Consider the following 23,920-nt stretch of genomic DNA (forward strand, 5'->3'; position numbering starts at 1 on the left):
GTGATGACGAAACATCGGGGCTTTGGCTGGGTTGATGCTGTTTTGCCGAGCATGAGAGTGCAAGGCATCGCTATTTGGTGAGTGCGTAACCAAAGGGGAGTGGAAACACTGATTGCACACAGTGTGGTGAAAGTTTTGAAGATTTCACATCAGGATAATTTTATCTTCCGTTTGAGACATTCTGGTCTAATTTATGGACTGTTTAATCACGGACTTTATTATTATTTTTCATTTGTTTACTAATGTATCAGTTTTCAATCACTATCACTGGGTTTTTTGATTTATAGTGTTTATTAAGTCAGCGCTACTATTTACTTTAATTCATATTGTAAATATTTTTTATACAATACTGGCACTGCCATAAACATGTCTATAGATATACAATGAGTACAGTACTGCAAATGCCATAAACATGACCACACATATACAATGATTACCGTACTGGCACTGCTATAAACATGTCCATACATATACAATGAGTACAGTACTGGCACTTCCATAAACATGTCTGTAGATATACAATGAGTATCATACTTGCACTGCCATAAACATGTCCGCAGATATGCTTATGGCACTCCCAGTACAGTTCTCATTGTATAGCTGTGGACATGTTTATGGCACTGCCAGTACGGTACTCATTGTATATGTGTAAACATGCTTAAGGCAATGGCAGTACAGTACTCGTGTATTTGTAGATATGCTTATGGCAGTACCAGTACGGTACTCATTGTATATCTACAGATATACATTGCCATTAACATGTCCACACATAAACAAAAATGAGTGCAGTACTGGCACTGCCATTAACATGTCTACAGATACAGTATACAATCAGTACCTTATTGATCGTCCCATAAACATGTTCATAGCTATACACTGAATACCATACTGGCACTGCCATTAACATGTCCACAGCTATACAATGGGTACCATACCATAAACATGTACACAGATATACAATGAGTACTGTACTGGCACTGCCATAATCATGTACACAGATATACAATGAATACCATACTGGCACTGTCATAAACATGTCTATAGATATACAATGAGTACAGTACTGTATAGGCACTGTATTGAACATGTCCACATATATACAATCAGTACTGTACTGCCATAAATATGTCCATTCCTCTGTAAAAAAATAGATTTAACACTATTAAAGTATACTCCAGCAAAAACTTCTCACCTTAGGGAGCTTACCACCATCACTGTTTGTTCCCATAAAACATTAGGAAGCAAAGATATCTTCATCGGATAGCAAGAACAAACTGACTTTTATTGTTTATTGCTTTAGAGCGTAGGATCAGTAAAGTCAGGTATAGGTTAGTTTTAAAAATGTGAAACAAGGCAGCGCTGATAAACTAAATTATACAAAAGCATTAAATATAAAGTGCATATATAATTAACAGTGCTACTTAAAACATATGCACTTAGGGCCAGTTCACACCACATGCAGCCCAGTGCGTTTTTTTTTCTGCATTAAAAATGCATGGAAAGTAGGTTATATGGTTTTTAATGGCATAGTTCACACCAGTGCTTGCAGTTCCAGTGCGTTCCAGTTCCATAAAAAAACGTAGAACATGCTGCATTTTTCCTGCACTGGACTGTATTGGAACGCTGTAAAAAGCATCAAAAACGCACTGGAATACACATGTCCTTATTTAGGGCCAAGTCACACCATAGAAACGCAGTTCGGATGCGTTCCAGATTCTTTTCCGCATGCGTGGTTTTGACGCGTTTTTGATGCGGACCAGTCTGTTTTTAAAGCGTTTTTAATGCAGTCCAGTGCATTTTTTTTCCCCCTCTTTTTTCTTCACCTTTTAATAAGTACATGTGTGTTCCAGTGTGTTTTTGGTGCGTTCCAGTGCGTTTTTGATGCAGTACAGTCCAGTGCAGAAAAAATGCAGCATGTTCTACTTTTTTTTCTGGAACTGAAACTCACTGGAACTGCAAGCACTAGTGTGAACTATGCCATTAAAATCATATAACCTACTTTCCATGTGTTTTTTGATGCAGAAAAATGTAGTGTGAACTGGCCCTTAAGGTTAAGAAAAAGAGGGGGAAAATGCACTGAACTGCACCAAAAATACATCAAAAACGCACTGAAATGCATCAAAAATCTGCATGCAGAGAAGCTTCTGGAACGCATCTGGACTGCGTTTCTATGGTGTGAACTGGCCCTTTAAACATATGCACACATGTGAAACAATATTTTCCAGAATAAAGTCCAGTGCAAAATTAAATTAAATAGTTTCATACTTTTAATTGTATACATTGTGGCATTCACATATTAAAGGCTAGCAGATGTGATAAGGTCCTTTCTTCTATTTTTTATTCTATTCACATTGAGTGTAGCACTTTCTGTCTTGATTAGTTCATTCTAGCCTACAGAGCATTTTTAAAGTGTATGTACAGTCCACATTTTTTTTTCTTACTTTTAGATACACTATGCCTATGGGAAGAGTAAAACTGCTTTAGTTCCACTACTGAGTGTTTCTTTAATTTCCTTTTCTGAGATGCAACAGGAAATAAAAAAAGTCAACAAAACTCCCATCCTAGAGAGTTGTTTCGGTGTCCCATTGGGTGATTTTCCCTTCCCCTTACCATTTGTTTAGTGACAACTCTGTCAAATTTTGACAACAGGGGTTAACAGGATGAAAATACTGACAACGGGTCAAAATAACCAAAAAAAGCCTCTGCAAACAAGAATTAATTGTTATTTGAACTTTGTTCTAATTAGAAGAGTTGGTGGGATTTTTTGAATTCAGTATATCAAGTGATAAGTCTGCTCACGGAATGAAAGTAACCTAAAATGTTCTGTGCCACAGGGAATTATGAATAATTATTGTATATTGTTTTGTGCATAGAAATCTCTATAACTTTCTATCCAGGCAGTTTATGAAGGTGCCTGTTCTGCATTACATAACGTGGTCCAGGATTTGGTATCTGTCACTGGAGGTCCTGTTACAATGTTTTATGTTCTTTCATTACACATTGACCTATGTATGGATTTGACTTTGTGTAGTATACATAAATCTCTGGCGTTCCCTATTATTACATATGGCAGTGGTACCCATACCTAAAGAGTTATATAATTGCACACAGCTGTGCTTGATTTGTGCTTTGTGTAGTTTAGACCTGATGGTGATTGTTCCTACGAGCTGAATGTTTTCACTCATGTGTGATGAAATCAGTGTGTTCGTTTGCATGTTCCATGTGCTGACAGTCCATAAAAGAAGACACACACTCAGCCATTCCCCTGACATATAATACAAACACATTGACAAAACACCCACGTGTTTTTCTGCTTTAGTATGATCATTTCATGCTATTGTTATGCTGAATTCAACAACCACCGTTCTGTTTACATGGCTGCACACTCATGGCCAAGACGCTATTATTCATGGTTTCATTGTTTCATCGTGTCATTTTTTTAATTTATTTTTTCTTCACATCACATACCAACCTTTCTGAAGAGCTTCTAGCTAGAGCACACATTTGGGGAGGTTTTAATAAAATAAAAAGTTACTCTTAGTAGGACATGAACTGTATATATCACTGGAGTTTAACAGGCCCATTTAGTGCTATGCATATAGCTTTTTAAACTGTGCTCTTTTTTTTTTTTTTTTTTTATAGGTGTTTGATATTTTAAAATTGTTACATTTAGCTTAAAAAAAATGGAGACAAATTACAGTTCCTTGAAAAAGTATTCACACCCCTTGAACTTTTCCACATTTTGTCATGTTACAACCAAAAACATAAATGTATTTTATTGGGATTTTATGTGATAGACCAACACAAAGTGGCACATAATTGTGAAGTGAAAGGAAAATGATAAATGGTTTTCAAAATGGTTTACAAATAAATATCTGAAAAGTGTGGCGTGCATTTGTATTCAGCCCCCTATGCAGAACCACATTTTTGCCCATTCTTTGAAAAATAGCGCAAGCTCTGTAGATTGGATGGAGAGCGCCTGTGAACAGCAATTTTCAAGTCTTGCCACAGATTCTCAATTGGATTTAGGTCTGGACTTTAACTGGGCCATTCTAACACATGAATATGCTTTAATCTAAACCATTCCACTGTAGCTCTGGCTGTACGTTTAGGATTGTTGTCCTGCTGGAAGGTGAACCTTCTCCCCAGTCTCAAGTCTTTTTCAAACTCTAACAGGTTTTCTTCTAAGATTACCCTGTATTTGGCTCCATCCATCTTCCCATCAACTCTGACCAGCTTCCCTGTCCCTGCTGAAGTAAAGCATCCCCACAACATGATGCTGCCACCACCGTGTTTCACAGTAGGGATGGTATGTTCAGAGTGAAGTGCAGTATTAGTTTTCCGCCACACATAGTGTTTTGCTTTTAGGCCAGAAAGTTCCATTTTGGCCTCATCTGACCAGAGCACCTTCTTCCACATGTTTACGGTGTCCCTCACATGGCTTCTTGCAAACTGCAAACAGGACTTCTTATGGCTTTCTTTCAATAATGGCTTTCTTTTTGCCACTCTTTGTGGAATGCACGACTAATAGTTGTCCTGTGGACAGATTCTCCCATCTGAGCTGTGGATCTCTGCAGCTCCTCCAGAGTTACCATGGGCCTCTTGGCTGCTTCTCTGATTAATGCTCTTCTTGCCCGGCCTGTCAGTTTAGGTGGATGGCCGTGTCTTGGTAGGTTTGCAGTTGTGACATACTCTTTCCATTTTAGGATGACAGACTGAACAGTGCTCCGTGAGATGTTCAAAGCTTGGGATATTTTTTTTTATAACCTAACCCTGCTTTAAACTTTTCCACAACTTTATCCCTTACCTGTCTGGTGTGTTCCTTGGCCTTCACGATGCTGTTTGTTCACTAAGGTTCTCTGAGGGCAAACAAACCTCTGAGGGCTTCACAGAACAGCTGTATTTATACTGAGATTAAATTACAAACAGGTGAACTCTATTTACTAATTCTGTGACTCAACGCAATTGATTCCACTAGATTTTAGTTAGGGGTATCAGAGTAAAGGGGGCTTAATACAAATGCATGCCACACTTTTCAATTATTTATTTTTAAAAAAAATTGCAAACCATTTATCATTTTCCTTCCACTTCACAATTATGTGCCACTTTGTGTTGGTCTATCACATAAAATCCACCAAAAATTTTTTTTTCACGTTTTTGGTAGTAACATGACAAAATGTGGAAATTTTCAAGGGGTATAAATACTTTTTCCAGACACTGTATTAACAAGTTTGCATACATTTAATAAAGTACTGTGATTTCCCATTTTTTTAGCATTCGTGTCTTTTATTGACATCCACATTGTCTGTTGGTTTAAAGTCAGATCATCCTCTGAATGTTGAACTAAGGACATTTGGATTATTGGAACACCAGACAGACTGGGTTGCAGTCTTTCTAATCCACCGTTCTTCTTTTGCGTGACTGATGAAGGAAAAGTTTGTTCATAATCCATGCAACCTTTAAGAACACCAATGTGTACATCTTTAGGGTTCATGCACATGGGCACATTTGAGAATACAATTTAAAGCAGAACTTCACCCTAAAGGCGAAGTTCTACTTTATGCCCCCCTCCTCTTCTATATTTGGAACTTTTTTAGGCGGGGGGAAGCGGGTATCTGGTTTTGACAGATACCGGATTCCACTTTCGGTTGGATTGCCTAGGTGATTCCACCGGAAGTTCTCCCCCAGCGACCCCCTTCACCATCCCACCTGCAAACTTCCAGGACAGATAGGTCTCAGGAGGCTGTGGAACCAGTCACAATACGCAGCACGGCTCAGGCATGCTCAGTGGTAAGCTGGCTGTGAAGTGGCAAGGAATTACAGCCAGCTTCCCATAGATAACATACTTGCACCACGGACCAAAAGACAGGCGACGAACAGGCCCGGGTAGGATGGCGCTGGATCCCTGGACAGGTAAGTGTCCTTTTATTAAAAGTCAGCAGCTACAGTATTTTTAGCTGCTGACTTTTCATTTTTTTCAAACAAGGAGAAGAACCTCTTTAACCACTTCAGCCCAGGAAGAATTTACCCCCTTCCTGACTGGGCCATTTTTTGCGATACGGCACTGCGTCGCTTTAACTGACAATTGCGCGGTCGTGCGACGTTGTACTCAAACAAAATTGGTGTCCTTTTTTTTCCCACAAATAGAGCTTTCTTTTGGTGGTATTTGATCACCTCTGCGGTTTTTATTATTTGCGCTCTAAAAAAAAGAGCGACAATTTTGAAAAGCTAAATTTTTTACTTTTTGCTATAATAAATATCCCAATTAAAAAAAAAACAAAAAAACTATTTTTTTCCTCAGTTTAGGCTGATATGTAATCTACATATTTTTGGTAAAAAATAAAAATCGCAATAAGCCTATATTGGTTGGTTTGCGCAAAAGTTATAGAGCCTACAAAATAGGTTATTGATTTATGGCATTTTTATTATTATTATTTTTTTTTTTTTTTTACTGTAGTGGTGGCGATCTGCGTTTTTTATCGGGACTGCGACATTGTGGCGGACAGATCGGACACTTTTGACACTTTTTTAAACCGTTGACATTTATACAGCGATCAGTGCTATAAATAGCCACTGATTACTGTTTTAAATGTCACTGGCAGGGAATGGCTTAACACTAGGGGGCGATCAAGGGGTTAAATGTGTTCCCTCTCTGTGTGTTCTAACTGTGGGGGGATGGGACTGACTGGGGGAGGAGACCGATCGGTGTTCCTATATACTAGGAACACACGATCTGTCTACTCTCCCTTGACAGGACGTAGATTTGCAGATCCACGTTCCTGCTCTGTCACGAGCACATGCATCGGCTCCTCAGTGATGCGGCGGCACGCGTACCCCCTATACCTCTTAAAGCAGCCGCCGTGCAGCTACGGCGATTTGTGCAGTGGAACCATTCTGTCGCCGTCAAACGGTGGGTGGTCGGCATGTGGTTAAATTGCAGATGTATTTCTTTGCCCAGGATGCAGCCACCCATAGTAATAAAGAGCTTTACATGGGTTTACACCACATGTGTCAAACACAAGGCCAGCGGGCCAAATTCGGCCCTCCAGGCCATTTCATGTAGCCCTCACACCCAGGACTTGTTTTCAGCTGAAACCTGGTGGAAACTCTCACAGAACTCTGCCTGCCTTGCACTCATGGCAGAGACAAGGAAGATTCAGATGGCAGGTGCAGTGTGGGATGGGGGATCACATGGTAAGCTGCACTGTGGTTCCAAATCTGTGCCCGGTTACACAGATTCCAACTAACGATCTCCCTGCAAGTGAGAGAAAGGAGCATAGCCACCTGCACTACCATGAGGTACTAGAGCTGGGCCGGGTAGGTGAGATGAGATGAAATGTTTCGGGGGAGGGGATGTGTGCATAGGTGGGGGATGGCAGAGAATGGTGCAGTGGTCAGAGGCGAGGAGGGATGGAAGCATAGCATAGCACACCCCTAAACCCTGCAGTCATATGTAACGCACCCCTGAACAATGCACTCTGTACATAGGGCACCCCTGAACACTGCATTCTGTACATAGGGCACCCCTGAACACTGCACTCTGTACATAGGGCACCCCTGAACTCCCTTTGAGGGCAACCATAATGCTGATGCAGCCCTCGATGTAACTGAGTTTGACACCCCTGAGTTTATGCAAGTAGTGCTGTATATATTGTGTCTAGAAAGGTGGGGATGAAAACTGCTGGTGACTATTGGGGGTGTGGAATGAACAGCAGCTTGAACAGAGCACACACACACAGTCCTGTGTAAATTGCAGAGAAAGGGCTGTTTCACACGGGGGATCCGTATGTCCGTTTTTCATCCTTCCGTTTTCGGATGAAAAACGGACATACATGTATCCCTATGGAGCGTCGGATGTCAGCGGTGACATGTCCGCTGACATCCGACCCGCTCTGATCCGAAAGGTGTAACGGAGGAAAACCCTACTTTTCCATCCATTATCGGATCGGGTATCGACGGACTCTAAGGTCCGTCATCATCCGATCCCCCATAGGGGAGAGCGGCACTCTGACAGGTCCGTCGCTGCACAGTGTGCAGCGACAGACCTGTCATTTTCCTGTTCAGCGGGGATCGGCGGAGCGATCCCCACTGAGCAAGCGGGTGTTCACGGGGCAGATCACTGATCCGCCCCGTCTGAAAGAGCCCAGAGACATACACTGCAGGAGACAGAGAAACTGCAGTACAACGATCTTTCCAGTGATTAGCAGTACAGGCGGTTTGTCAACAGATGTAACACTGTACAGGCAGGCTCTGCTCCCAAGTAGAATTCAAAGACTCAAACTTACCACAATAGGGTGGATGCGCGTCCATGCCCTGGGGTCGTCAGTTTGAAATAGGAAATCAGGGGAGTGGCAGGATCACTAGGTATTTCACACAAAGGAAGCAATTAAAAAAGAACAGGACACTTTCTAATACAAGCATATGGTAACATAGAAACATATTAGAAATATGAAATGACTACAATTACACATAGACTTTAGATGCATTTTTCTAATCCCTGCAGTTTTAGGATGTTTATTCAGATTGTCTAATGGTTAAAAAAAAATATTTTTTGAATCATGGATAATAGGGTAATTTGGCTTGGTTGGATGTTTTTATCTAGACCCTCCCACAGATCTCAGTAGAGTGTATAGAGAAGCACAACCTGTATACAATCTGCATACGAAAAAAACCCATAGGTCTTTATGTCCTAGACCTTTTGTTTTAGCATTCATTTACTTTATCTTACAGGTTATTTCTCCGGCAACAGTTTGTGGGATTACCAATGAATCTGCCACTGTGAAAAGAGTACGGCTATCTGTAGGAAACAGTGAATTTACTTTTAAAGCAGGACAGTGGTAAGAACACTTTTCATTATTTTTTTTTTAAAGGAAACCTGTCGCCTAACGTAACCACTTGCTGTCTGTCAATTGTACACAAATGGCTGAACAGTGCAGCTAAGCAGACAGGAGAGCATTTTAAAATGACCTTTCCCTTTTACATGCTCGTGTGCGCCCTCTACAGTGCACACGAGCACCACAATGTGACCGCACTGTTAGACAGCTTACTGAATAAATGTATAGAGCCCATGAGTGGCATTGTACCATGTGATCTCTGTGACCAATCACAGCAATGACACATTGTTTAAAGTGGTTGTAAAACCTTACATACCACTTTTACCTACAGGTAAGCCTACAATAAGGCTTACCTGTAGGTACTGGAAATATCTCCTAAACCTGCACGGTTTAGGAGATATTTACGATATACACTTGTGCTGACGTCATCGGTGCATGCGCACTGAAGAAAGGGCATGATCGTGATGTCAGTAAAGGGCCCGTGAGGTTGGCTCCCACGTGCATGCGCGGGAGTGACATCACGAGACTCCAGACAGTCACAGAGCCGGAGTCCGCGGCCCCCTGGAAGGAAGAGGGGTGAAGATGGATGCGGCCACCATTGCGGGCTTCGTTTGCAGGTAAGTGGCACATAATGGGATATGCATACTAGCCCATTATGCTTTTACTTTGCAGGGGAAAAAAGAGGAAGTAAAACCCATCACAATTTACTTCCTCTTTAAAGTGGTTGTAAACCCACACAAAAAAAAAAAACCCTGCAAGCAAAGGCACAATGAGCTAGTATGCGTGTAGGTGAACTAACACAGGGCACTCTTCCCACCCCTTCGGTCCCTGCTGTACTTACTTCCGGGGTCACTGAGCTGTCAGTACCCTCACGGCTGCTCCAGAAGTCTGGGGATTTGAAATCCCAGCTCTTCTTCATCGGCGCTTCTCGGGTGGACCAGATGGATTCTGATTGGTCAGCATCCCCAGGTGTAAAGATGAACTATCCCTTTAAGGTAGTTATTCCAGACATTGTTTCTGCAGAACTCCTGGAACCCAATGCTGATTCAGAGAAACAGCAACCCCCTGTGTATGCTAACATTTGTGTGAGTCATGTGTTTTTGGCATTTGGAAGCTTTCTATCATCATATTTTGGTTTCCCAGTCCTGAAATTCACAGTCACCAAATAATCAATGGAAACTACCACAATTCAACCCTTACAGAATTTGCAATTGGGCTCCAATAGCGCGATTGCTTAAAAACATGAAATAGTGCAGACCATGGGTGGCAAATTGCTTTTTTGCTGTTCATTTTTTTTTTCATTGACTTCCAAAATTGCCAAGCATATGCCCAGCTTTGCTGCCTTTAGTTTGGGTTCCTATTAGTGTGATGCCAGACATCGCATGTGATTCGCCCCATATTGCTGTGCACATCACAAGCAATGTCTGTGCGATGCAAATTCAGCCATACTAACTGTATGGCTGAAATCGCATCACATTTGCACCAAAATGGTGCAGGACCCTTATTTTGGTCCACACTGGAATCATATCGCATGGGTGTTCAGACCCATGCGATATGATTCCTGTCCGATTTCAGTTCGTACTGCGATCTGCGAACCGATTTGGGGGTGTAATTCACTTTACATTGACACCTGCAGCGGTTCGAAGAGAGTAGTGTGAACTGCCTGCGGGTCAGATGCGATACGGGAACCTGCACAGGGCTCCCGCATCGCACTAGTGTGAACCGGACTTAGAGTCCACACGGGTTTAACAGTCCCTGAGCATAATTAAAAAATCTAATTAGAAAATCAAATATACCTATGTGGCTTCTTCTCCTCTACATGTAATCGTTACACATAAATATTTGAAACGCTACATCTCCTGACATATTTCTAACATAAATGTGCTGCATTTTTATTATTCAGCCCCTAGATGGTGCTGTACATATAGCAAGAGTATGATCACCAGTCATGTACCGACACATAGTTATTAAATTTATGTTTGAACTCATTTTCATATTTAGGATATGGGCACATTTCAACAGATATACTTTTGGCGGAATTTGGAGTTCTTCAGTGTAAACCTGTATACTGCTACAGCTTTGTCAAGGTTAAAGGCTAAAGCCCTGTACACACGGGCTGAATGCCGGGAGACATTGGCCGGTTCAATAGTAAAAACTGCCTACATTTGGCCCATGTATACTGCAGCTGGTCCTACAGAAGCCGGTCTGCTTCTGTCTAAGGGGTATGACCGAAAAATGTCTGCCAATCAGCATGCTCAGCCAGTGGTGTCCCGTCACCCTGTCAGAACACAATAGAATAGCAGGGGAGATTTGTGTACTAACATCGGGATTTTTTTTTTTCGCTCAGCCCGCTGAGTTGAGTGTAAAAAAAAAAAAAAATAGCAGTGTGTACTAGGCTTAAGTCTACCTTTTGGACCAGGTTTCAGGTTACACTCACATTTAGGGTATAACCTGAACCATGTTTGCAGGCAAGATCCTGAAAACCCAAACCACCAACCCTTTCCTGAATTACAGGATGCTTCTACCTGCATAATTTTGTAATTATTTGAATTTAGTGCAACTGGATGTGGCCACAGGATTTTTCACTACAAATTACTACTATTGTGGTAGAGTTCCTACCTGGGGGGGGTGCCGTAGTTCAGCTGCCCTTCCATCACCCCTTTAACAGCAAGCCAATACCTCCATGCACACCTGAGGCTGGGGAAATATATTGAAAGAGCTGACATACTGATCGTTGGTGCAATGATTACAAATAAGTATTAAAGCCTGGTTCACACCTATGCATTTTTTAGCGTGTTTTCAGTTTTGCAGCAACACACTACAGTCCATTTAACATGGTTTCCTATGGATGTAGTTCATATCTGTGCATTTTATGGCAAGGGCCAGGGCCTTTTTTCTGGTTTTTGGTTCCATAAACTTCAATCGATGAAAAGCATGTATTGAAAACCGCAAAATGCTCCTGGAATATGCAAACTACAACCTAGATAAGTGTGAATCAGGCCTTAATGCACATTGATTATGATATCAATGTTGTTGCATTCCCCCCCCCCCCCCTTTTTTTTTTTTTTTTTTTTGCAAAAGCCTTTTAAAATGTAACAATTTCCAGGTATTCAGGGTTCATTTAACAGGAAGCTATGGATTTTCCGGTGAGTTGCAATTCAATTATGAAGATACGTATTCATTTTACTACATTGGGAAGCTGCAGATTATGCAACCAAACCTGAAGCATGCATTATAATTGTAAAATGCATTCTCAGCTAAGTATGTGGCCAGTTTTATAGGTTTTACTATAAGACTGATTTATCCATAGAAGACTAATTTTGGAACCAGTTGCTCGTGGTGGTTTTTAGTATGCTAAATGGACCAAGGATACCCCCAGTAAAAAGGATGCACTTGGACAACTTGGCAGAAACTAGAGTAACCCTGGTACAGATTTTTTAAAAAGGCATGGGTTCTAAGATATAACCATCAGTGTGTAAAGTTCATCCACAAAGGTCCATAATAAGGTTTCACATTTCTGCAGCATCTGCAGTATCTTCTCCAGGTAGGGTCTGAAGTACTTCCCACCAATGTTCATGCAAAATAAAGGGAAAAAAAAAAGGGAGGGAGAGAGAGTGCCACTGTTTGAGTGTAGCTTGCATGACAACATACAGGCAAAAAATAATAAGTATTGCACTCACTTGAGATTAGATGGACATGGCATATAGAAAAATAATCTGCAGGATATTCAGCAGGGGGCACTTTCCTAGATTTCACCGCTAAACATGGGTGGGAAAAACTTAGTGCAGCATTTATTAAACCATCATATATAAAAAAAAAATAATAATGCACTTACATATGATCAAATGGAAAACTGCAGTAATAAAAATATACCATCAAGTGGCAAAGTTCTAGGTCCCAGTAGGCAGGTGTAAAATGCTGGTGAGAGCTCCTTTAGTGGCTAGATGACACAGGAAACAGCACAAAGAGGCAGGAACCAGGAAGAACCAGCTTGAATAGCTGTGCAGGTAAAAGAAGTAGCCATTGTGGACCGCAATGAAGATGAATACAAATGCTGAGTCAGCGCTTAATGGACAACGGAAGAGTTAGCTGCTAATATACCCAATTCTCCTCCGTGTGTGTAAAGATATATGGGTGCAGTGCTAAACTAATTTTAACATCTAAATATATATACAATTAATTGATTTGTCGCTTATTTGTGTATCATGTATTAACATTTACACTTCTTCTTGTGAATTTAGTTCTATGTAATATTTTTTTTATGTTTCATTGAAGTCTTTTCACTGATTAATGATATATTTTTAGATGTTAAAATTTGTTTAGCGCTGCACTCATACTGTATATCTTTACCGACTGCAGCTGGCCTACAGTGACATCTCGTGTGAAAGGTGGCAATGCTTTTCAGGTCAGGGTCCCCCTTTCTCAAGTATTTTTTCTTTATTTTACATGGTGGTTTGCGGGCCTACTGTTCATCCTCAAGTCTTTTCAGTGCAAAGAGGACAGAAGGTTGTTAAGTATTTCTGTCTGTGTAGAAAGCATTTAGGCTTTAGGGATGCATGACTAGCAGGGTGCCAGCACTCTGTAAAGTTTAGTTCTTTTCCAGCATAACAGCAGTCACCAATGTCACTTGTCCAAGGGCATGTAGAGCCTCTTTGTCAAGGCATGAAAAACTGGTCCCACGCGCCCTCGAAATGTAATGTTGGTGATTGCTGTTATGCAGTTACAGTATTAACCGCTTGCTGACCATCCGCCGCAGTTATACTGCGGCAGAATGGCACAGGCAAGCGAATCGCCGTCATGGCACGTCTGCACCATAGACATCCACTAGGGGGCACGTGTGCGCGCTGCCTGCTCGCCCACGGAGCCGATACGGGTGCCCGGCGTTCTGGATCATCGTCGGGCTCCAGCGATCGCTCGGGGCACACAAGGAACCAGGATCTGTGTGTATAAACACACAGTTTCCGGTTCTGTAAGGGGAGAACTGACAGATCCTCTGTTCATACAGAGTATGAACAGGCGACCTGTTAGTTTCCCTGCACAGTCCACATCCCCCTTCAGTTAGAACACTTCCTAGGACACACATTAGTCTCTTCATTGCCCCCTAGTGTTAACCCCTTCACTGCCAGTGACATTTTTACAGTAATCAATGCATTTTTAATCGCACTAATCGATGTATTAATGCCAATGGTCCCAAAAATGTGTCAAAATTGTCCGACGTGTCCGCCATAATGTCGCAGTCACAATAAAAATCGCTGATCGCCATTACTAGTAAAAAAAAAAAAAATTATTAATAAAAATGCCATAAACCTATCTCCTATTTTGTAGACGCTATAACTTTTGCGCAAACAAATATATATACGCTTATTGCAATTTTTTTTACCAAAAATATGTAGAAGAATACGTATCAGCTTAAACTGAGGAAAACATTTTTTTTTATATATTTTTTTGGGGATATTTGTTATAGTAAAAAAATAAATTGCGTTTTTTTTTTTTTTTTTTCAAAATTGTCGCTTTTTTTTGTTTATAGCGCAAAAAATTAAAACCGCAGAGGTGATCAAATACCACCAAAAGAAAGCTCTATTTGTGGGGAAAAAAGGACGTCGATTTTGTTTGGGAGCCACGTCGCATGACTGCGCAATTGTCAGTTAAAGCGACGCAGTGCCGAATCGCAAAAAGTGCTCTGGTCTTTGGCCAGCCAAATGGTCCAGGGCTGAAGCGGTTTAACTTTACATAAGCAGATCTTTCTTATTTTGTTTTTTTTACTGCTTTAGTCTGTTGCTGTAGATGTTGGTGGGTCATGGCATTGCTCACAATATGTAAGTGTCTTCACACCCACATATTTTCATTGAAGCATCTACCCATCAATGACTAGCCTTAGGAGACATAGGAAAAGTAGATGGTGAGGAAGAGGAGATGACTGAAAAACATGTAGTGAAGACCCGCCATGCTGAGTATAGAGATTGTGAAAATCCACTAACTCCTCTACAGTTGACTACAAAGGCAGGTCCTATCTGCTCAATTACTGGCTTTGCTCTAAGCCACCATTCACACTTGAGCGTCTTTCAAGCTTGAGCAGTTTTGTTTTTTAGCCAATGGAAAGCTAGTTACTAGGAGGAAGAGAACTTGGGTTTTTCAGGCACTCCCATTAAAGTATATAATAAAACATGCAATTCTATACCAAAGAAGGTCATATACAAGCGACACATCGCTCAGTTGTGAAAGGGCATTGAATATAATGGGAATCTTCATGTTGGGTGTTGAAGCATTTCTGGAAATGCACTTCATATTGCTCAGGAGTAAAACGGGGGAAAAATCCTTTTTTAAAGCTATGGTGTTTGATTCATAGATTTAAAAATACCGTATATACTCGAGTATAAGCCGAGTTTTTCAGCACATTTTTTTGTGCTGAAAATGCCCCCCTAAGCTTATACTCAAGTCCTCCCGGCGCTGTCCCCATCTGCAGCCTTATCTCCCGGCGCTGTGATACATTCAGTCTAGTCGGCGGTCATGCAGTGTACCAAAGCCCCGCCTCCTCCTCGTCAGGCTGAACACTGACTACTGCTGGGAAACCGAGTCAGTGTTCCGTCACGGACGAGGATGAGGCGGGGCTTTGGTACACTGCATGGCCGCCGACTAGACTGAATATATCACAGCGCTGGGAGTTAATAAGGCTGCAGATGGGGACAGCGCTGGGAGATCATAACGCCGGCACAACGCCGATAAGGTGAGGCTGAGGCATGCAGATGGGGGACACAGTGAGGCTGAGGCATGCAGATGGGGAACACAGTGAGGCTGAGGCATGCAAATGGGCACAGCGAGGCTGCAAATGGGTATTGTTGACCCTCTTTTCCACTTACAGTAGCTGCTGCATTCTCAGCCTAGGCTAATACTTGAGTCAATAAGTTTTCAAAGGTTTTTGTGGTAAAAGTAGGTGCCTCGGCTTATATTCGGGTCAGCTTATACTCAAGTATATACGGTACATCTATTTTTTTTGGTTGTTTGAAACTTCTTATGCCGCGTACACACGATCGGAAATTCGGCCAGCAAAAGGCCGATGAGAGCTTTGGGTCGGAAAATGCGATCGTGTGTATGCTCCATCGGACTTTTGCTGGTGGAATTCCCGCCAGCAAAAGATTGAGAGCAGGTTCTCAATTTTTCGGTCGGAAAAAGTTCCTATCCGAAAAAGGCATTCAAAATTACGCATGCACGGAAACAATCGACGCATGCTTGGAAACATTGAACTTCTCTCGGCTCGTCATAGTGTTGAACGTCTCCGCGTTCTTGACGGTTGAAAGTTCAGAGAACTTTTGTGTGACCGTATGTATGCAAGGCAAGCTTGAGCGGAATTCTGTCGGAAAAACCATCCAAGTTTTTTTGGACGGAAATTCTGATCATGTGTACTCGGCATTAGTCAGTAAACCTGTCTATACAGTTATATCAGTATGTGTCTTTTACTAAGAAAGCTAATGTCTGTTTAAAAATGCACTTGTGCAAATCTTCACTGATTTTCTCACATGTTCAGCTTAGCAAATGCTAATAAAGGAAGTGATTTGTATGTGCATTGTTTCACAGCTGTTCTGTTAAAAAGAAAAAGAAAAAAAAACTGGTGCAAGCGTTGTTTGCATGTTCTTTATATATTTATTGCTTGTCCTTTATTATGTATTTTGTCATGAAATTTTAAGCACAAAAGCCCTGATAGTCTCAGTTTGGGAAGTGTTCTGCCTGGATGAAGTGGTAAACACCGAGGAGGACAACAGTGAATGGTCTAATGTTCAGCAAAGGTGTAACTGTAGCTTGTGGCCAAATTACTAACCATAGAAGCAATTTGGGGGCAATTTGGGGGCTTTGGATATTTGCTTTATTTGCAGAGACCTCTGGTAAAACTGGATGTCATTACCAGCCTTTCCTTGTGTAGGATTTATGTGAACGGCTCCTAAAATAAATATATGATGGTATTGCAGCTAACCCAGTGATATCATCATGATGGTACTGGGGTCTCGGAGCAAAACTACTGCTCAGTCAAAAGCCCATTTAAAAAAAAAAAAAATTTATTTCCCAGTTAAATAGCTATTTAGGTGCATTGGAGAAGGCCAACAGTATGTCACAGAAGCATATTATGTCATTCAGACCAAATATTGAGCCACCATTAAAGCAGAACTGAACTCAAAAAGTGAAAATGTGTTTGTTATAGGGATCATAATATATAGAATTGTTATTTGTATTTAAGCAATACCCTGCAAAGGTATCTTTTTGTCTGCAAGGAAAAATAACAGCGCACTTCCTGGGATGTGAGGGTGCCCAGGCACTCATGTACCTACAGCCTGCAGTGTGAGATCTAAATCACTGCTGCCTCCTAACTGCCAGTCTCAGATAATTAGGAATGGGATTTGGAAACTTCCTGGTTGTGTGACTCATTGTTCTCCCTGCTGCAAACCCAGGTACTACCAAAATGGCTACCCCCACACAGAGACACAGAACAGAACAAGGCATGGTAGGTCAGCAAGGCCCCTTTCACACTGCAAAGTCACATGACAAGTCATTCCCCATGATTTCCAATGATAACCATTCATATATGTGTGACTTTAAGTCGTGCTGACTGCAAAGTAGTCCCTGTACTTTCATGCGAGTTATGGTCCATAGACCTCAAGTTTACACAGGCATTCCCTGAAATCACTTCAAAATCGCCACAAAATCGTGCGACTTTTAAGTCACAGTGTGAAAGGGTAAACCAAATAATTTCTGCGCTGCTCAAAATGTTTTTAGCAGCTGACACACCACATTGAAAAAATGGTAAATAAAACTAAAGTAACAAAGTGTAGTGCTGAAAATTAATGTGCCCTAGTACAATCTAAGCAAAGATCAAGATAAACACTGTGATATCAACATATATAATGAAAAATAATAGTATGCACAGTCATGCACAACACGTGTATAGTAAAAATGATATACAATCAATAAACTGAGTCCATAAATAAGGGTAGATGTGAATCTGTCCACAATCCGGTGCAATGAAATCTTGCAAATAGTGAATATATGCACTTGTGAAAAGGACCACCACCTGATCAAGGGAAGGCTTACCAGATTGTTTGAACACACTAGAGCATACGCTCTGTGTGTCAAACAGGCTTGTTATATGATGAATGGACCATATGTAGATGCCGTCAGGCAAGTGTATACAAGTCGTAGCCAGGTGAAGTCACGGGAGGAAATGGCACCACAGACGAATCAAAAGCTCAAAAATCCATAGACATGTGGAGAATATCGGAAAGGAAACAGAAAAGGACCATAGCATAATTCCATAAAACAATGGTATATTTATTAAAATGATAAACCACTCACATGAATGCAGGTAAAAAAACAGCGCTGTAAAATAATGTAGGCAGCAGTGGGGACCTGTCCACAATCCGGTGCAATGAAATCTTGCAAATAGTGAATATATGCACAACATTTACTAATTAAAGGAGACATTTTACAAGAAAATTCAAAAATTTCTTAGAAAACACTTACCTTTCCCGCCGCAGGGTTTTCTGTGGTAAAAACCAACAGACCCAATCTTCACCCTTCACGGTGGGTTCAGTTAACAAACCTTCAGGAGCCGGAGATCCTCAGGGAAACCCACAATCCTGGACCTGTAATAGCATCCTGCCAGTAAAAGTTTATGGCCTTAATATCAAAAGTACTGGATCCCAGGGTCCAGCTCTATAAAAAGAGAAGCGTTTACAAGCAAAACCTCCTTTCTTTGGACACGAGGCCCGGGTACCATTCAATTCGGCCTAAAAGAAACTTTGAATGGATCCGCCGGCATAGCTAGCCCCAGCAAGGATTGCTCCAGAGGAGCTCAGCACAGCACATCTTCACTCGTGACCGACACCTTAGACACTGGCGAAAAAACTGAGATACTCCCAGTAGTGGGAGGGGTTATATAGGGAGTGCACTTTTTATGTTAGGGCGTGCCAGTGTCCATCACCTGAAGGTGGCCTATAACCCACATAGCAACTACTATGGCTCTGTGTACCATGATGTACGATAAGAAAAATGACTTGTCAGCAGTGTCATCTGTGGACTACCTCCAGCTGATGTTTCCCCATGATGCCCCTTTCACATTGCAACTTAAAAGTCGCACGATTTTGCGGCGATTTTAAAGTGATTTCGGGGAATGCCTGTGTAAACTTGAGGTCTATGGACCTCAACTCGCATGAAAGTACAGGGACTACTTTGCAGTCAGCACGACTTGAAGTCACACATATATGAATGGTTATCATTGGAAATCATGGGGAACGATTGTCATGCGACTTTGCAGTGTGAAAGGGGCCTTACTGACCTACCATGCCTTGTTCTGTTCTGTGTCTCTGTGTGGGGGTAGCTATTTTGGTAGTACCTGGGTTTGCATACTCGTGTCAGAGTCTCCAGCAGGGAGAACAATGAGTCACACAACCAGGAAGTTTCCAAATCCCATTCCTAATTATCTGAGACTGGCAGTTAGGAGGCAGCAGTGATTTAGATCTCACACTGCAGGCTGTAGGTACATGAGTGCCTGGGCACCCTCACATCCCAGGAAGTGCGCTGTTATTTTTCCTTGCAGACAAAAGATACCTTTGCAGAGTATTGCTTAGTTACAAATAACAATCCTATATATTATGATCCCTATAACAAACACATTTTCACTTTCTGAGTTCAGTTCTGGTTTAATGGTGGCTCAATATTTGGTCTGAATGACATAATATGCTTCTGTGAGATACTGTTGGCCTTCTCCAATGCTTCCTCCAGTTACCTGGGAAATAGTAACCTTTTTTTGTTTAGGTTGGGGGACAGTCCTGAAAGACAAGTAAAGGCGCAAAATTGCTGGGCATTCCTATGTACCCATTATGTAGATGGCAGGAGGTGATAATCAATAAAGTCCATCAAAAGTCTATGTGGGGAAAAAAGGGGACTAAATAAAACGTTCAAACAAGTATTTCAAAGTCCACACTAATGGCTGCCTTCCTGGAAGAGCTGAACCTAAGCCCCAATAATCTGCAAAAAAACACAAGGAGAGGAGGCGCCTCTAAGTGCAGTATTAAAACCAATTTTAATAAAAACTCTGTGCAAACCACTCACATTTTGTAGATTAACATTAAGCATGTAATGTAACTAGAAATCCAGGAGGAGAGGGGTCCGTCAGGTCTGTCACTAACTGGCGCTGGGTCCTGCTGTGCGTGCGGCTGTGCCCGAATACCGCTGAAGCCGGCCGCGGTGATGAGGTTCCAAAGCGAGGCCTGAGACGCTGATGGAAAGCAGGCGCGGAGCTGTGACGTCACTGGAATGCGACGCGTTTCGTGAGCGTGCAGGCTACGATAGCACGGTAGCCGCGCTCCTTCATCAAAGCTGCAGAGGGATCGTGGAAGTGGTTTAAGAAGAGAATGGGGGCGGGGACTGGAGAGAAAAGGGGAAGAGGGAAGAGCGGATTGACAGGAACACAGTGAGGGGGAGGGAAAAGGACAAAGGATGATGGCTGTGTATCTGGTTTATCCAAAGAATGACAGGGTGTAAATCAATATGTAGGGGAATGTATATGTAAATAGAATAAAGGTGGATATGAAGATTTAATTAGAAATAAACATGAAAGTGAAAGTAAAAGTGTAAGTAAATATAAAAATAAAAATAAATATAAATAAAATAAAAATAAAAATAAAAATAAAAATAAAAATAAAAATAAACATAAAAATAAATAAAAATAAAAATAAAAATAAAATGAAATTAAGATTGAAATTAAAGATAAATAATAAAAATAAGAATAAATATAAAAATAAAAATAAAAATAAAAATAAAAATAAAAATGAAAATAAAAATAAAAATAAAAATAAAAAAAATATATATAAAAAATAAAAATAAAAATAAAAATAAATAAAAATAAAAATAAAAATATGCTCAAAGTGATGATGATAGTTATGGATGCTAATGTTGTTGTATCTTGAGATGATAGTTTGAGTAAAATGAACATTAAGATTAACATTAAGGTTAAGATTATTAATACATCTATATACATGTACGAATATGTGCATATATGTGCACAGGTATGTATTTTGTCAGGTGCTTGCGCACGCATAAGGGGCCCACTGCTAAGTGGCCTCCATGCATGCGCCGCTCATAACAACATAAAGGGAAGAAAGGGGACCTATTCAAGAAAAAAGGGGGGGGGGGGGGGGAAAGGGGGGGGGGAAGGGAGCCCATGTATGTAGAGAGGTGAACGGGTTCTCTAGAGTTCATTTTCTAAAAAACACAGTCAAAACACAGAAAAACAAAAACAGAAAACAACAACAAAAGCAAAAACGGGGAACCCATCAGACCTTCGGAGGTCAGTGTATGGTTATCATTAAAACAGCTTACTCAATTGGTTATAAATGGTAAACAGATATAAAATAAATAAATAAAGGAGTACATTGGGGTATAATATTGTGTTTACAGAATAGTTGCAATCTCAATGCTTTCGTTGATTCCTCCCGGCGAGAGTACATCTAAGGTATAGATCCAAAAGTCTCACGTGCACAGAGCCTTTTGAATCTTTCAGCCGCCGGGAGAGACCTCGGAATTTGTTCAATTACCCACACTTTCAGGCCCTCAGTAGAACCTTGGTGGGCTAAGGAGAAATGTCTTGGGACACTATGAGGATCTGTGCCACCTTCTATGAGCCTTCTGTGTTCCCCAAATCTTCGTCTCAGGGCTCTAATTGTCCGGCCCACATACATTAGGCCACACGGACACATTAGGCCATAAACGACGAAGTCGGATGAACAGTTGTAGAATTCCTTTAGCACAAAGGTCTTACCCTTAGTGGTAAAGGACTTCTGTCCATGCTGAATGAATTTGCAGGTTTTGCACAAGGCCTTACGGCACTGGTACATGCTACTAGGGGGATCAGTGTAGGTACAGACGATGCTGTTGGAATGGATCTGAACTTGCTGGGTGCAATCTTACTTCTAAGGTTGGGAGCCCTGCGATAGATCACCTTGGGGCGAATTGGGAGTGATGTTTTTAAATGGGGGTCTTGGTGTAATATCCCCCAGTGTTTTACCAGAATCTTCTCCATACCTTTGTACTTATTATGAAAGGTGGTTATAAACTTGCTAGACTCACCATAAGTCGACAGATTAGTTTTGGGTTTTGATGGTTTACCTTGCAGGTAATAACTAAAAGCATCTTCCACCAAGGGTTCGGGATATTTTTTGTCATGGAACTTTTTCTTGAGAGTTTCACTTAGCTCAACATAATCTGAATCCTTGGTGCAGTTCTGACGAAGCCGGCAGAACTGTCCTTTTGGAATATTTGTAACCCATTTGGGAAGGTGACAACTGTTAAAGTGTAAATAGGAATTACCTGCTGTAGGCTTAGTATAATTTTTAGAAGTAATGATGGAACCATCATGTCCTAATTCCAGATCGAGAAAAGCAATGGTAGCCGGGTCAGAAACTGACGTGAAGGACAACCCATAAGGGTTGGTATTACAATGTTGAACAAAGGAGTTGATTAGGTCAATGTCCCCATCCCAGATGATAATTAGGTCATCGATATATCTACCAAAGAATATGATGTTGGCCGCAAGGGATTGTTTTTGTAGATGAAATTATTTTCCCATAGACCCATCGCTAGATTAGCGTAAGATGGTGCAAAGTTTGCCCCCATTGCTGTGCCCTGTATCTGTAGGTAGTACTCTCCATTAAAGGAAAAATAGTTATGCGTCAAGCAAAACCTTGCTGCTTGCACAACAAACTCTGCTTGGCGCATGTTGATCAAAGGATCTGCAGATAGGAAATGCTCCAGTGCCTTCAGTCCGAAGTCGTGTGGAATGGAAGTATACAGTGAACTTACGTCGAGTGAGAGCCAGATGTAGGTAGGCTCCCACTTGTAAGGGGACAACATTTCCATAAGGTGAGTACCATCCCGAATATATGATTGTAGCTGGGTAACCATGGGTTGTAAGAATTGGTCAATATATAAACTGAAACCAGTGGTGACACTCTCCATGGCCGCCACGATAGGCCTGCCTGGGGATCCTCTAAGCTTTTATGGATCTTAGGTAGGTGATAAAAATAAGGTACCTGATAGAAGGTCTTGTGCAAAAAAGACTTCTCAGTTTTAGAGATAATACCCTTTTGCAGGGCAGTGGAAATCAGTTGGTCAGCTTCCATGGCGTATTCGGTAGTAGGGTCCTTAGAAAGTTTGACGTATGTCCTGTTATCTGAAAGTAACCTGTATGATTCCTTGAGATAATCTGCTTTATTCTGTAGTACAATACCTCCTCCCTTATCGGCAGATTTTATTACCAGATCGTCTCTATGAATGATTTGGTCAAGAGCTTTAATTTCTGAGGGGGATAAGTTGTTGGACTTGGAGGCCGAGGAGGATTCGCACAGTTTCTTTAAGTCTGAGAAGACAATTCTGTAGAATGCTTCTATATAAGGGCCCTTAGATTGTGCAGATTTATCCCTCCTTGGTCGAGGACTCAACTTTGCGCCAACCAATAAACCAAACCCTTTTGTTCTTTTTAAAGATCTAAATGCTTATGTACGTAATCTTACTTTAAAAAGGCACTTTCATATCCAATCCGAAAAATTAGCTAATACCCCATGCAACCCCGATGCCCAGATCAGTTCCACTTTAGTACCACCTGAACTCAGCCCTGAACTCTCTTCAGATGCGGATAGTTCTGACGTATTTGATAGTGATGACGCATTGCTTCACATACTGACCCCAGCATCTTGCAACATCCCCTCCAATTATCCATACTTCATTAAAACCGAAGTCTATATTTTTTCCTACACAATCTAAGGGCCCTTATATAGAAGCATTCTACAGAATTGTCTTCTCAGACTTAAAGAAACTGTGCGAATCCTCCTCGGCCTCCAAGTCCAACAACTTATCCCCCTCAGAAATTAAAGCTCTTGACCAAATCATTCATAGAGACGATCTGGTAATAAAATCTGCCGATAAGGGAGGAGGTATTGTACTACAGAATAAAGCAGATTATCTCAAGGAATCATACAGGTTACTTTCAGATAACAGGACATACGTCAAACTTTCTAAGGACCCTACTACCGAATACGCCATGG

At 41.3% G+C, this 23,920-nt stretch overlaps 1 protein-coding gene across 2 annotated transcripts in view; it reads left to right on the top strand.

Annotated features, from left to right (window-relative positions):
* OXNAD1 (oxidoreductase NAD binding domain containing 1) overlaps positions 1–23,920 on the top strand; it is a 156,843-nt gene that overhangs the window by 44,211 nt on the left and 88,712 nt on the right. For both annotated transcript variants that reach the window (XM_073630194.1, XM_073630195.1), the window contains exon 5: positions 8,731–8,837. In XM_073630194.1, the coding sequence (XP_073486295.1) occupies positions 8,731–8,837 (107 nt within the window). The remainder of the gene's footprint in view (positions 1–8,730; positions 8,838–23,920) is intronic.

The sequence above is a fragment of the Aquarana catesbeiana genome, linkage group LG05, assembly GCF_042186555.1.
Source record: "Aquarana catesbeiana isolate 2022-GZ linkage group LG05, ASM4218655v1, whole genome shotgun sequence".
Taxonomy (NCBI): Eukaryota; Metazoa; Chordata; class Amphibia; order Anura; family Ranidae; genus Aquarana; species Aquarana catesbeiana.